Consider the following 14,723-nt stretch of genomic DNA (forward strand, 5'->3'; position numbering starts at 1 on the left):
CTCAGACTGCCAAACTGGATTCCTCTTTGTGTGTATGTGATAATGATCAGTGTCTTCACAACTTTTTTTTTTTTTTTAAGATTTTGTTATTTATTCATGAGAGATGCACACAGAGAGGCAGAGACACAGGCAGAGGGAGAAGCAGGCTCCCTGCAGGGAGCCCAATGTGAGACTTGATCCCAGGACCCCGGGATCACACCCTGAGCTGAAGGCAGATGGTCAACCACTGAGCCACCCAGGTGTCCCTGTCTTCACAACTTTTAAAAGTTCTTTAATATTATCTATTTGATTTTTTTTCAAGTGCTTAGAAGTTCTCGTAGAGAGGCATTGCCACTATCCTGGCTTGAGGGCTTTGTGGCTCCTTCAGGTCCTGCAGCCAGCCAGCGACAGAATTAGGCCCTAAGTCAGGCTGTTCTCCTGGCCAGCTAGCTTAGTTACTGCGTTCTGTGAAGGGAATTGATGACTTTATATAAAGATGGATGATTCTTCTGCATGAATGTCTCATAACTTTTAGATGGTGAAAGATATGGAAAAGTTGAGACACAAACAGTAGCAGACTGGGCAAGTTTTCTAAGAAAAGAGTCAGTATTCAGTGTATGTAAAATACTCTTCCAAACCAGAGGAAAAGACGGGTTCATTGGAAACACAGGTAAAGACTATCACCAAAGAAGAAACATGGGCATTAGCCTCACTACTGATTGGGAAATACGGATGACAGGTGTCACCAGCTTCTCCCCATGACATTGGCAAGGGTTTTGAAAAGTGGAGAATAGTGAGTGTGGTGGGGAACAGGCACTCTGCCACATACTGTCGGTAGATTCACCTTGTATGAGAGTCCATCTGGCTAAACACATGTCCTGCCCAGGCTTAAATCCTGCAGCTGGCATGTCTGAGAAACTTTAAGAGGTGGTAAAGGGGCACGGAGAAAATTAACCTGACATTAAAGAATCCTTGACCTGGTAGCTGCTGTGGACTCTGGCTTGCTTTTCTCCTCTGCTAACCATTTCTTGAATGTTTACTTTGTGCCAGTATCGTACTACTACTAATAAGCATTTTCAGCAAGTTGTTTTAGCATTAAAGCAACCTTCTGAGGTGGCTGTTCTTAAGGCCCATCTCATAGATGTGGAAACCGAGGCAGCAAAAGAGGTCAAATAAGTTCATTAGCCAGTGAGTGAAAGAGCCTCATTTTAACTGTAAAGCTATGTACTTAATTGCTGTCTGGTTGGATAATTAATAAGCAATGGATTTGTGATACAGTGCATACCTTAAATTTTATCTTTATTAAAATAATTTCATTTTGGGGGGCGCATGGATGACTCAGTCAGTTGAGTGTCCGGCTCTTGGTTTTGGCTCGGGTCATGATCTAGCAGTCTTGGGATCAAGCCCTGAGGCAGGCTCCCTTGCCCTCTGCCCCTCCTCCCACCTGCATGCTCTCTCTCTAAAATAAATTTTTTAAAAATTTCGTTTTCTAAGATAGCATGTTAAAATTTAATGCTTAATTTCTTCTTTAGGATGTTAACATCATAAATGTAATGCTTTACCTCTTCTTTGGAAGGTCAGCCTGATACAGGCAAACCCTTGGTTAATGGAAAGCCTCTTACTTTCTCCCCAGAGGACCTGAAGAGGCAAAATGCAGTGTTGCAGGCGGCGCAGGACGACCTGGGGCACCTGCGCACGCAGCTGTGGGAAGCCCAGGCGGAGGTGGAGAACATTAAGGCCATCGCCACGGTCTCTGAGAACACCAAGCAGGAAGCAATCGATGAAGTGAAAAGACAGTGGAGAGAAGAGGTGGCCTCGCTCCAGGCTGTGATGAAAGGTAAAGACGAAGAACGTTCGATTTGTGCTGCGATTTCCCAAGATCGCTGCTGCTAATGGTGGACAGCGTTTTCAGAGGGTCTTCAGCTGTGGCCTGAGTTGACGTGTGGCTGTATGCAGGAGTGTCGTCAGGGTGCACTGTGCTCTCTGAGACAGGAGAAGTCAGTGGCATTGGTGGGGCTGCCGTTTGCCTCTGCCCCGAGCCGAGTAGAGGAGGCCTACTAGGAGTGTGGATGGGGCTGCAGCGCTGAGCCATGGCTGCGTTCCCCTGCTTTGGGGGCCCGGCTGGGCGCTTGGGTGCAGGGGGTGGGCAGGGGCACCGGGCTGAGTCCTGTCCCCACTCATGCTTCCTGACCACCCCCCAGTCCTGTGTGGCCATGATGTCAGAGAATTGCAGGGAAGACTCTTTTCCGTGGTAGAAAGGCATGGGCTAGAATAGACAGGCTGTCTCGGCTGCAGGCCTGTGACCTGGGACTGGAGGAAGAGTAGCAGTTGAGCCTGTCTGCTGTTGGCACTGGGGCCCCAGTCACTGCCTGTGTTTCTGACCAGACGCCAATGAAATGAAAGATGTTGCCACTAAGCTTTGGGTTCCTGGAATATATTAAGGTTTTATTTATTCATGAGAGAGACACAGAGGCAAAGACACAGGCAGAGGGAGAAGCAGGCTCCCTGCAGGGAGCCCAATGTGGGACTTGATCCCAGGACTCTGGGAATGTGCCCTGAGCCGAAGGCAGATGCTCAACAGTAGAGCCACCTGGGCGTCCTTCGTTTAATTAATATTAAAAATGTGAAATAGTGGTGGCTTTCTCCCCATCTAGGCACTTAGGTGTCATTTTTGCTTTTTGTGCTTTCTGAAAGAAGAGCCTGTATTTCCAGGTTGGTGGCCATCACCTTGGGGTGGCTGTAAGCTTCATGGTACCCGATAACCATGGCTTACCCACACAGGAGTCCATTTTTCCCACAGAAGCAGCAGTCTGGAGGGAGGGACTGTAGGCTGGTTACAGTGCTTCCACGACATCACCAACGTCCCAGGTTTCTTCACTTCTTCCATCCCTTATTGTATGGTTTCAACTCCATTCTCCTTATGGCTGGAAAGTGGCTACTCCTCCTCCAGTTACCCTCAGAGAAGCAGCAAACATTTTGTAGAAATCTCCAGCACATACACCCCCTCTCATTTAGTCAGGTGTGTGGTTACCCATAACTACAAAGGCAGCTGGAAAATCTAGTTTTTAAGTTGGGCCACTGGCTTCCAAAACAAAAGTGGGATTTTGTTGAGGGGGGAGGTAGTTAGGGGCAGTCAGCAGTGTTTATCCCATAATGCCTTAAGATTAAAGATAAAGCCATTTACTAGCGACTGTATAGAATTTGTCTCAGTTTAGAATCCTCAGTTATAGTAAACTATTCCAGAAGCATATCCCTTTTCTCCCTCCTTCAGATAGTTGGATTGGAGTGACAGTCCATTTGTCTCAGGAGCTGAAGTGTAGTGTCGGGAGGTTGGTCCCAGCTCTGAATTCCAGCTCTGCTGCTCCCTACTTGTGAAACATTCTCTGGCTAGAGTGTCTCACCTCCCCTGAGCTTTCCCCATCTGTGAGAGACACATGGCACCTGCCTGCCATGAAGATTAGAGATGGTTTAAAGCCCTTAGCAAAACTGCACAGAATAAGAACCACAATTCTTTTTTTTTTTTTTTTTAAGATTTTATTTACTTATTCATGAGAGATAGAGAGAATGAGGCAGAGACAGAGGCCGAGGGAGAAGCAGGCTCCCTGCGGGGAGCATGATGCAGAACTCAATCCCAGGACCCCAGGGTCACGACGAAGGCAGATGCTCAACCACTGAGCCACCCAGGCATCCCAAGTACCAGAAATCTTAACTTTAAGTTGTTTCACATAAATTAGAAGATTTCCAGAAACTAGGCATGATCTCCTTATGTAACTCCTTTTAAAATTTCATTGCGCCGGAACATTCTTCCTTAGAGCGCTCAGACTTGCCATCTGTGGTGATGTTTTGTAGAAACAGTCCGTGACTACGAACACCAGTTCCACCTGCGGCTGGAGCAGGAGCGGAGCCAGTGGGCGCAGTACCGGGAGTCCGCAGAGAGGGAGATAGCCGATCTGAGGAGGAGGCTGTCCGAAGGCCAAGAGGAGGAGAATTTAGAAAATGAGATGAAAAAGGTATGAAGGAATACACTTGTCTGTAGGAGTATTGACACCCGGATGCAGGATGCCTCTTCTGATGTTACTGTGGCAGTAGGCCGACGTTCTTGTTTCCTGTTGGATGGATTCTGTGGACGCACCCCTAAATGCAGTGCTACGTGGCCTGACTCACTGACCCCTCACATCCACGTGGCTGACTCCCTCCTCATCTTCATGTCTCTGACCGAATGTCTTGGCTGCATGAGGCCTGTCCTGACCACTTCCCCCCACACTTGCCATAGCTCTGATCACCTTATCCTGTTGTCATTTCTCTTTTTCTGTAGCACAGATTTCCTTAGAGCACACACAGTGTTCCCTTGTTTGTTATATTTGTTGTTTGCTCGCTGGAACGGGAGCCCCCCAAGGGCAGGAGTCTTGTTTATTGGAGTATCGTATACCTACCTACAATAGTGTCTAGCACAGTGGTGCTGCATGTTTATCGAATGAGTGTTGTTGCCAGGTGAATGTGTCTAAACCACAGCTTTAAAACAGATGATTTTCTGTCTGTCTCAGTATATTGTGGTTCCTGTGGGATAAATGTACAGCATGCTGTGCTTGAACACATTACCGTAGATGCCTGAACAGAGCGGCTGAATAGAAGGTGCAGTATTTTATCATTGAGAAAATTTAAAAAGCTTTCCCGTCAGTGTGATTATATGAACTTTTCCTTTACTAATGTAGGTACATTCATATACTTTAAGTTACATATTCTATAAAATTAATAAGTGGAATTTGATTTTTAAATTTCATTTGGATTATTTTCTTTGGCTCCTAACTCTTGGTCCATACAAGAACTACTTTTGTGTATTTAGAAGATTAATGTTTATAATAACACAAAAATCATTTGAGAACCCAGTACTCCAAATAGAAGCTTTAAACACAAATTGTTTTTTTTGTTTTACCCTGTTCCAGGACAAGACTAACTGAGCATGTCCATGAGAACCTTACAGTGTCTTCTTGACCATAGAGTTACTTAGTCATCTGACGGTGTGGTCCATAGCAAGCCGCCATCACCCCCTCCAGGTGTTGGACATGGCTCATGGTTGATGCTGCCACTGGGAATTTTATCCTGAATCTTAACAGGAGATTGCTTTCTTTCTTTTCTTTTCTTTTCTTTTCTTTTCTTTTTTCTTTTTTCTTTTCTTTTCTTTTCTTTCTTTTTTTCTTTCTTCCATTTATGATAGTCACACAGAGAGAGAGAGAGAGAGAGAGAGAGGCAGAGACACAGGCAGAGGGAGAAGCAGGCTCCATGCGCCAGGAGCCCGACGTGGGATTCGATCCCGGGTCTCCAGGATCGCGCCCTGGGCCAAAGGCAGGCGCCAAACCGCTGGGCCACCAGGGATCCCCCTGTTTTCTTCATTTTTCTGATACATTTGTATCCATGATTTTCTCAACCTGAAACTTTTTGTCATTCTCAAAATTTATTTTTATTTTATTTTTAATTTTTTAAAAAAGATTTTATTTATTCATTCATGAGAGACGGGGGGGGGGCAGAGACACAGGCAGAGGGAGAAGCAGGCTCCATGCAGGGAGCCCGATGCGGGACCCGACCCAAGGACCCCAGGATTATTATGCCCTGGGCCGAAGGCAGGTGCCAAACTTCTGAGCCACCCAGGGATCCCCCTCAAAATTTATTTTTAAAATAAATTTTGTTTTTTTGGATGTTTTTTGATTTATAGAACCACTGTGAAGATCATACAGAGTTCCCATATATGCCACACTCAATTTTCCCTATTGGTAGTATCTGTTGTTAGTGGTACATTCGTCACAACTATTAAACCAGTGTTGACTCATTATTATTAACTAAAGTCTATGCTTTTTATTCTGACTTCATTAGTTTTTACCTAATGTCCTTTTTTACTGTTCTGAGATCTCTGGCACCATACTACATTGCATGATGCCGCATGTATCTTTAGGTTCCTCTCGACCCTGGCAGGTTTTTAAATATTCCTTATTGTTGTTGTTTAAAAAAAAAAAAATCTAAGAAGGTGATTAATAAAATGCAACACCCAGGCATGAAAACAATTCTGAGAAAATTCATAAAGGAAGGCCATTTCCTCTTTGTTTATCAGAAACGAACCTACAATAAATATTGTAACTGATACGGAATTCTTGAAAGCTGTTTCCCTGGAAGATGAAGCACAGAGGATGCCAGCTTTTATGTCTTCTGTTCAGTATTACACTGAAGGTATAGGCTTGGCAATAAAGTAGTAGGAAAGAAAGAAAAAGTCCTAAGGATCAACTTTTAATCCATAAAATCATTATATGTGGATTATACTTTCTTTTTTGTTTTTGTATTTTTTTTTTCTAAATTTTTTAGACTTTTAATTCCAGCATAGTTCACAGTGTTGTGTTAATTTCAGGTGAACAGTATAGTAATTCAGCACTTCCAGGCACCACCCTATGCTCATCACCACAAATGACTCCTTAGTAAGTTTTCCTTGTCTTTATTGACCTTTCTGACATTTAAAAAAATCATCTTTACAAGTTTTGTTTATAATGATGTGCAACACTTGTGGAGTCATCTTTGCATCAGTAAGTAGCTCCATCTGTGTTAAATTCTTTGCTTCCCTCCTTTTATTTTCCTCCTGATTTTTATCAGCAGGCCTCTGTAAGTATCCCAAATTAGCCTGAACTGAGGGTATTTTAAGCTCCGAGGTCTTTTCCAAACAGGACTTAGTTAAAAATAAAATAAATGACAAAATGATTCTTTAAGAACTGGAAAACAAAGTGAGTCCTCTTTTCTCCCTCAGAAAGGTGAGAGAGATGGTTTTTGGGGAAATCTCCACTCCACTCATAGTTGGACATATATGATATTTTCCCCACCATGAACACTAAGGATGAACTTGAACTCTTTTAAATTCAGTGAATAAGCTTGATTTTCATTTTAACTAGCAGGGAAAGAGCTAATTTTGTGAGTCTACCTTTGTTTCTGTGTGTGTGTATATAGTACACACTATGTAGTATGTATATAGTATATACATACATATGTATGCACATATATATGTTATATACACACATTTACACACATGTATATATACTAATATATACACATACGTATATACATTATATACACATTGCACATACATGTGTACATATATGTATGTATTGTATATACAGTATAAATAATGAAAATCTAGTATCATGAGTTTACTCATTTATGGATATTACTTTTAATCCGTGTTTTTGAGAATGAAAGATAGAAAGCAATATAATAGTTTTAGGGGTCATTCTTTGGTGTTGTTTCAATTAGATATCAAAAGTAAAATAATATGTAAATTACTCTTGAAAATAACTGAGATGGAAGCTTTTTTATAGCAATATAGTTTTCTAAAATTTTAGAAAATACACTGTTCTATTTATGTTTAAAAACTAACCAGTCCTGGGGATCCCTGGGTGGCGCAGCGGTTTGGCGCCTGCCTTTGGCCCAGGGCGCGATCCTGGAGACCCGGGATCGAGTCCCATGTCGGGCTCCCGGTGCATGGAGCCTGCTTCTCCCTCTGCCTGTGTCTCTGCCTCTCTCTCTCTCTCTCTCTCTGTGTGACTATCATAAATAAATAAAAATTTAAAAAAGTTTGTAAAAAAAAAAACAAAAACAAAAACTAACCAGTCCTTTCATCCAGCCATTTCATAAGAAATTATGGTTTCATGAATTTAGTGACCAGAATTATGAAAATTAAAGTATGTGTGTTTCCTTTTATATATATGGTCTTTTCCAATTTAATTAATTGATATAAAAAATCAAATTTGGCACAGTGAATCCATTTTTTTTAAAAGATTTATTTATTTATGATAGAGAGAGCGAGGCAGAGACACAGGAGGAGGGAGAAGCAGGCTCCATGCTGGGAGCCCGACGTGGGACTCGATCCCCGGATTCCAGGATCGTGCCCTGGGCCAAAGGCAGGCGCTAAACCGCTGAGCCACCCAGGGATCCCCGTGAATCCATTTTCCTACTTACTCCCAATTTTTAAGTGTAATATTTGAGAAAATTGTGATGAAGACTTGACTAAAATTTAGAGTCTTGCAACATTTGAGAATCCGACGTGGTTCAGGTAATACAGCACCCAGTAGGCTTACTTGTGCCAAGTCTAACATGTACAAGCCAATGTTTCTTAGAAAAACAATGATCCAGTAAGTTGTAGCATTTCATTCTTTTTAACCGTAGGCCCAAGAGGATGCTGAAAAGCTTCGGTCTGTTGTGATGCCCATGGAGAAGGAAATTGCAGCTCTGAAAGACAAGCTGACAGAGACTGAAGACAAAGTGAAAGAGCTGGAAGCCTCAAAGGTCGGGAGATGTAGCCTGTTCCTTCACCCCAGGGCCCTGACCTAACCCTATGAGAAAAGTTAGAGTCACTGAGGGCATAGGAATGTAGAACGGGGAAATATGTCCATGATCCTAATAAATGTAAACTGATAATTACCTACTAAAATAGATGGGATTTTAAAAAAAAAAATCTAAATTTATATTGCTTATAATAGATACACCTGAAATAAAACTATAATATAAAGTTGAAAATAAAGAATGTTTAAAGATATGCTATCTAAACTCTAACACAAAGAAAGTTGATATAGTAATTGTGATATGAAGCATTTAGGATGTAGGGAAAAAAGAATACCAATGGAGGGTCCTTATCTAATAATCCATCAATAGGATGTGACAGTCGTGATTGAATGTATCATATATACTTTGAAATATGTGAACTAAAAGGGACGGTCACAAGGGGAAATTCATGTTCACAGTTACAGTAGGAGATTGATCTTTAGCAAGTGATAGTGTAAGCAGAGAAAAATATTAGCAGGAATGTAGGGGTTTTGAGCAATCTGATTAATAATTTAGATATAATAGACCTACAGAAACCTGAACCTGAGAAAGAGAGACTGCATCTTACATAGTAGGGCATAGAATTTCAGACCTCAGCATTTATTAGCTGGAGACCTTGAACAAATGACTTAATCTTACTGTGCTTTGGTTTTCTTAACTGTAAAATGAGGATAATAGTACCTTCCTCATAAGGCTATTAATAGGATTATATAAGTCCACACGTTTAAAGCACTTAGGATAGTGAATGGGATAAAATAATTGTTAGTTTTAGGTACATTATGCTTTTCATAGTGTCACAAAGGAAGTGCCAAAAAAATTTGAAGAATTGTTATGCAGACTCAAATCTCTGACCACAGGTTATTAAATTATTTATAGTAAAATGGTAGCTAAAATAAAATGCTTGGAATGAAAGAAAAACTCATGAAAAAGGAATTAAAAAATATTTAGTATTTTGAATATTTTACTCAAATCTAAAAAGCAAACAATAGTACAGACAATATGAATACAAGGAAATAATATGCCTAAGAGAAGAAATTAGTAAAATAGAAAAGCAAAAGAAAAATTGAGAATGCCAATATAATGCGAAAAAATGGGAAGCCTAGTAAGATAGACAAACCTACATTAAAACTAATCAGGAGGGCTCTGTTGGTTGAGCATCTGGCCCCTGGTTTCAGCCTAGGTCATGAGATGGAGCTGTAGGTTGGGCCCTGCCCTGGTCATGGAGTCCTCTTGAGATTCTCTCTCCTTCTCCCTCTGCTCCTTCCCCTGCTCTTTCTCTCTAAAATAAATAGATAAAATCTTTAAAAAATAATCAGGAAGACTCAAACCATTAGAAATGAGAAGGGGACATGACTACAAATCCAGAGAGACTTATAAGTAATACATACTGTGAACAGTGTCACACTAATAAATTTGAAATGAAATAAATTGGATGAAGTGAAAACATTTCTGATGAAAGATAATTAGCGAGAATTGTCTCAAAACTAGGAGTGAAAGTAGGAACTGCTAGAGAAAGTAAATTTATATCCAATCTTCCTTTCTCCTGTTTCCTCTCCTCCAAAAGACATTAGACTCCACTGGTTTTGCAGGTAAAGTTTTCCAAACCTGGAAAGAGATACTCCTTACACTCTACAAACTCTGTTAGAGAACAGAAAAGAGGGGATCCCTGGGTGGCTCAGTGGTTTAGCGCCTGCCTTCAGCCCAGGGCGTGATCCTGGAGTCCCGAGATGGAGTCACACAGTGGGCTCCCTGCATGGAGCCTGCTTCTTTCTCCACCTGTGTCTCTCTTTCTTTGTGTCTCTAATGAATAAATAAAATCTTAAAAAAAAAAAAAAAAAAGAACAGAAAAGAGGGAAATTATGAGATTTGCATAATTTCATTACAAACACAGAGAGTTGAGCACTTGGGTGGTTCAGTGGTTGAGCGTCTGCCTTCGGCTCAGGGCATGATCCTGGGGTCCTGGGATCGAGTTCTGCATCAGGCTCCCCACAGGAAGCTTGCTTCTCCCTCTGCCTGTGTCTCTGCCTATCTCTCTGTGTCTCTCATGAATAAATAAATAAAATCTTGAAAAAAACCACACACACACACACACACACACACACACACGTGGTAGAAGGAAAGGAATTCTAGATCTGTCTCATTTAGGAATACAGAAATAAAAATTTTCAACAGTGTAGTTAAAAAAAAAAAAAAGACATCATAACCAAATAGGCTATGTTCACAGGAATTTAAGGAGGGCATGTCAAGGGCATGTCACCAGAAAATGTAGTATAGTACCACAGGAGAAGATGATAAAGGAGTAATCTATTCAGCTTGGATTTAGAAAGGCATTCAATGAATTTAAACAGTAACTTAAGAGCTATTTATCAGTAGCAAACATCATAATCAATGAGTGTTTAGCAGCCTTACTACTAGTGACAGGAGCACTGAGGAGACCTGTACTCTGTGATTTTGTGCAGGGGGTGGTTGTGGTCCTGGACAATGCAGCAAGATGAGATGCAGAGACGGAGTGTAAGCACTGAATGGAAACAGGGAAACTGATGATCGTTCATGTAGAAAAGCCAGAGAATGTACCAACATCTTGTTAGACTGAGCAACAATTCAAGAAAGTTGTTCTGACAAGATCAACATACAAAAATAACATTCTCCAGTAATCTATCCAAGTAAAGAATATAATGGGGGAAAATCCCATTTATAGTAGCAAAATCAAAAAAATCCCACAAAAAACCTAAAATCAACTCTGTGTTACCTGAAAATGTATCTAAACAAAAATGGGTAAGATCATTATGGAATACATTATGATGAAGGTCTGAGCTTGTGTGTTCCTGAATGAGAAGATAATGTATTAGACAGCCCGGGTGGCTCAGTGGTTTAGTGCTGCCTTCAGCCTAGGGCCTGATCCTGGGGACCCAGGATCAAATCCCACATCAGACTCCTTGCATGGAGCCTGCTTCTCCGTCTGCCTGTGTTGTGTCTCGGCCTCACTTTGTATGTCTCTCAAATAAATAAATAAAATCTTAAAAAAAAAAGATAATGTATTATAATGTATATCCCCAAATTAATCTATGATTAATCTATAAATTTAGAATTCCACTCAAATCCAATAGGGTTTAATAAGGAACTTGGTAAGTAGATCTCAAGATTCATACAGAGAAGCAATGTACCCTGAAACTCTTCCACTTTCAGCTGCTGTTGTCAGGTTGGAGACTCAGTTGACAATTTGGGGATTCTTAGGGTCATCTTTCCCTCCCTTTACTTTGTCCTGTGTTGATGCTGATACCACGGATGTCCATGGAGGCTGCTTTCAGAGTTTGGCCCCACACTCCCAACTATCACTTTGTTTCTTTAGTTTTATTATTTTAGTAGCTTTGTTGTTAATGTAAATGGAATTCAAGGAAATTCACAGACTGTGCCACCACTGCTACTATTTTCCCAGAGTTCTGCTCAATAGCTTTTGAATGTAAGAAACTCACTGATTTTTGAGTCAGATATTTATGCTAAGAAGTGGTAGTGGATGGAGTTAGTGGTTGTGTACCACCATTTTATGTCTGCTGTATGGACTCTGGTTGTCATCAGCTGAATTCCCAGCGGCAGGGAACATGCGTCACAGCGGCCAGCACCATGTCACACTTGGTTAGTCTCTTTGGTTGGCTCACAACCTCCATTGCGGCATCACATGGCGCTTCCATGGTCATTGTAGCCTGTGCCCAGTACTAACGTCTTGTGTTAATGGTCTAGGAAATAAAGACCACTGAAAACAGATTAGCCCTCATTTGCAAATTTGAAGAAGTAGGAAGTTAAAAGTCATGAAATTAACTTTGAAAGTGAAGTTAAACATAACCATTTGAAAAAGTTGACGTTAATAAATGGCCAAAATGGAGATGCCTGGGTGGCTCAGCGGTTTAGCACCCGCCTTCTGTCCAGAGCATGATCCTTCCATCCAAAGCAGGATGGAGTCCCTCATGGGGCTCCCTACAGGGAGCCTGTTTCTCCCTCTGCCTGTGTCTCTGACTCTCTCTTGTCTCTCATGAATAAATAAAATCTAAAAATAAATAAATAAATGAAATAAATGGCCAAGATTTAGGACAGATAATGTATAAGACAAGGTAAAGCAAGTGATTATATATTCACTCTCTGGGGCAAGATTGCATTTTATTTTGGTTATAACTCTTTCAGATATTAGACTATCTTGTTAATATTTGACTATTATTAATGTTAAACAGAAATAAGGCATTTACAAAATGTTTTTAAAAAACATTCCACACTTGCCTTCCAGTTTGTGTTTATTACAGTATGAGGCTAGTTATTTTTCCCATTGTGACTTCCTCTTTTTTCCTTTGAATATATATATGTATCTGTGAAAATGGGTCCTTTTTATAAACTTAAGGCATTTACAGTTACCAGAAATAAAAGAAAAGCAAATTTACAAGGGTATGGCACTACTTTTATCTTTAGAAATTAATTACTTTTAGAAAACCCCCACAACAACTCAGGGTTACTGAGAATGTGATAAAATAAGCCCAAGTACATGTTCTTCTGGGAATACAAATTAGAGCTAGCTTTTTGAGGGCAAGGTTACATGTGATCTCCGTTGTGTGTTTATTCTGGAGATATTATTATGGATGATTCCTACTATTAGTCATGTTATTTTCCTTATTTTCTATAGCAAGTATGTGTTCTATAATTAAAAACTGTGTTAACTTTTAAAATTTTATGTAAAATGTAAATATGAATGTAAATTATTTTCAAGGCACATCCAGAACTGACCAGTATGCCTAAAGCTGAAACTGTTGTAAGTTTCAGTTTCACAGAATTGCATTTTGTTTCAGGTTAAAGAACTGAACCATTACCTGGAAGCTGAGAAGTCTTGCAGAACTGACCTGGAGATGTACGTAGCTGTTCTGAATACTCAGAAATCTGTTTTACAGGAGGATGCTGAGAAACTTCGGAAGGAATTGCATGAAGGTAAATATATATTCTGTGTATTTTTAGTCTCAGTCTCAATTGATACTGATTAAAAACAGTAACAAGTCTTAGACTCTAACTTGTTAATGATTCACTGTGAAGCTTTGCAGTGGGTTCAGGTGTTCTAGTGAAAGGCTGGAGCTATGAGATCTCCTGAAGAGATATGGGTTGTAGACAGTTCCTCTCTCCTCAGGGACCCCAGGAGTAACTTGACAAGGCATGAGAGGTGGGCAGAAAGACCAGAGGGCTGGGAAGTGCTGGGGAAACTGTGTTTGCCCCCAGAATCCTTTTAATGGAGGTAGATTAGCAAGAGTGAAAATAGGACAGAGGACAGATAGTATATTCTGGTGGCCTCAAGTAGCATCCCTGTTTATAAGGGTCTGTTTTGATTTCACTAGGCTGGTAGCAGATTTGTACAGAAATTGATTTCATTTTCCCTGGCCTGGGGGAGAAGGCTTATCTTTTCCCCATTAACATAAAGATAGACTTTTGTCTTCAGTTCTGCTAGTGAGTCTTAATTATCTGGGGTTCTTAACCTTTTTGTTTCGTGGACTCTTGGCAATCTTGTGAAAACTCTTAGGATGCTTTTTTTTTTTTTTTTTTTAAGCAGCTCAGTTTTTATTTTTAATTTTTTAAAATTTATTTATGATAGTCACAGAGAGAGAGAGAGAAGCAGAGACATAGGCAGAGGGAGAAGTAGGCTCCATGCACCGGGAGCCCGATGTAGGATTCGATCCCGGGTCTCCAGGATCGCGCCCTGGGCCAAAGGCAGGCGCTAAACCGCCGCGCCACCCAGGGATCCTAGGATGCTGTTTTTAATCCCTACAGTATTAAAAATCAATCAATCCCTACAATATAAAATACAAAAGAAATCACTTACGATACAAAATATAAATAACTGCAAACTTATTATACAGAAAGAAATGTGTTATTTTATGGATGCATTAATTACAGAGGTTTGGTAGCAGGTCTGGTAAGGACTGTAGTCCTGAAGCAGTGCCACTGTGCCAAGACACAGCAATGGCTACAGCTTCTGTTGGCGATGAAGTCATGGGCGGTGTCTTCCTTAACTGTGCTGGGTTGCCCAGATTGTGGGTAACTAAAGGAAATGGTAAATTTCAGTTAGAGGTTAGTAAAAGTGCAGATCTGACTTTTTTCATAATCTAGATGCATGGATACCTTGAAATCTTGTACGTGTTGTAGGTTATACTAATAACATATTTTCACATGCAAGTTAGGGCTGTGGTGATAGAGTCCTATACAGTGAATACTTCCAGGTAGTATATCAAGTACTGTGGGAAGTACAGCTCTTCCATCAATAATTTAGGCTTTCATATTTATTTTCTCAAATAATGGAAAGCTGAAATTAATAAGCCTACAGAATTATTTCATAAAATGTTATGAAAATCACCTCAAAGTTTGAGCAA

At 40.5% G+C, this 14,723-nt stretch overlaps 1 protein-coding gene across 4 annotated transcripts in view; it reads left to right on the forward strand.

Annotated features, from left to right (window-relative positions):
• RABEP1 (rabaptin, RAB GTPase binding effector protein 1) overlaps window positions 1-14,723 on the forward strand; it is a 101,266-nt gene that overhangs the window by 56,141 nt on the left and 30,402 nt on the right. For all 4 annotated transcript variants that reach the window (XM_072821603.1, XM_072821604.1, XM_072821602.1 and 1 more), the window contains 4 exons: window positions 1,613-1,816; window positions 3,829-3,989; window positions 8,176-8,295; window positions 13,161-13,296. In XM_072821603.1, coding sequence (XP_072677704.1) covers window positions 1,613-1,816; window positions 3,829-3,989; window positions 8,176-8,295; window positions 13,161-13,296 — 621 coding nt within the window. The remainder of the gene's footprint in view (window positions 1-1,612; window positions 1,817-3,828; window positions 3,990-8,175; window positions 8,296-13,160; window positions 13,297-14,723) is intronic.

Source organism: Canis lupus, chromosome 3 (assembly GCF_048164855.1).
Source record: "Canis lupus baileyi chromosome 3, mCanLup2.hap1, whole genome shotgun sequence".
NCBI classification, from domain to species: Eukaryota; Metazoa; Chordata; class Mammalia; order Carnivora; family Canidae; genus Canis; species Canis lupus.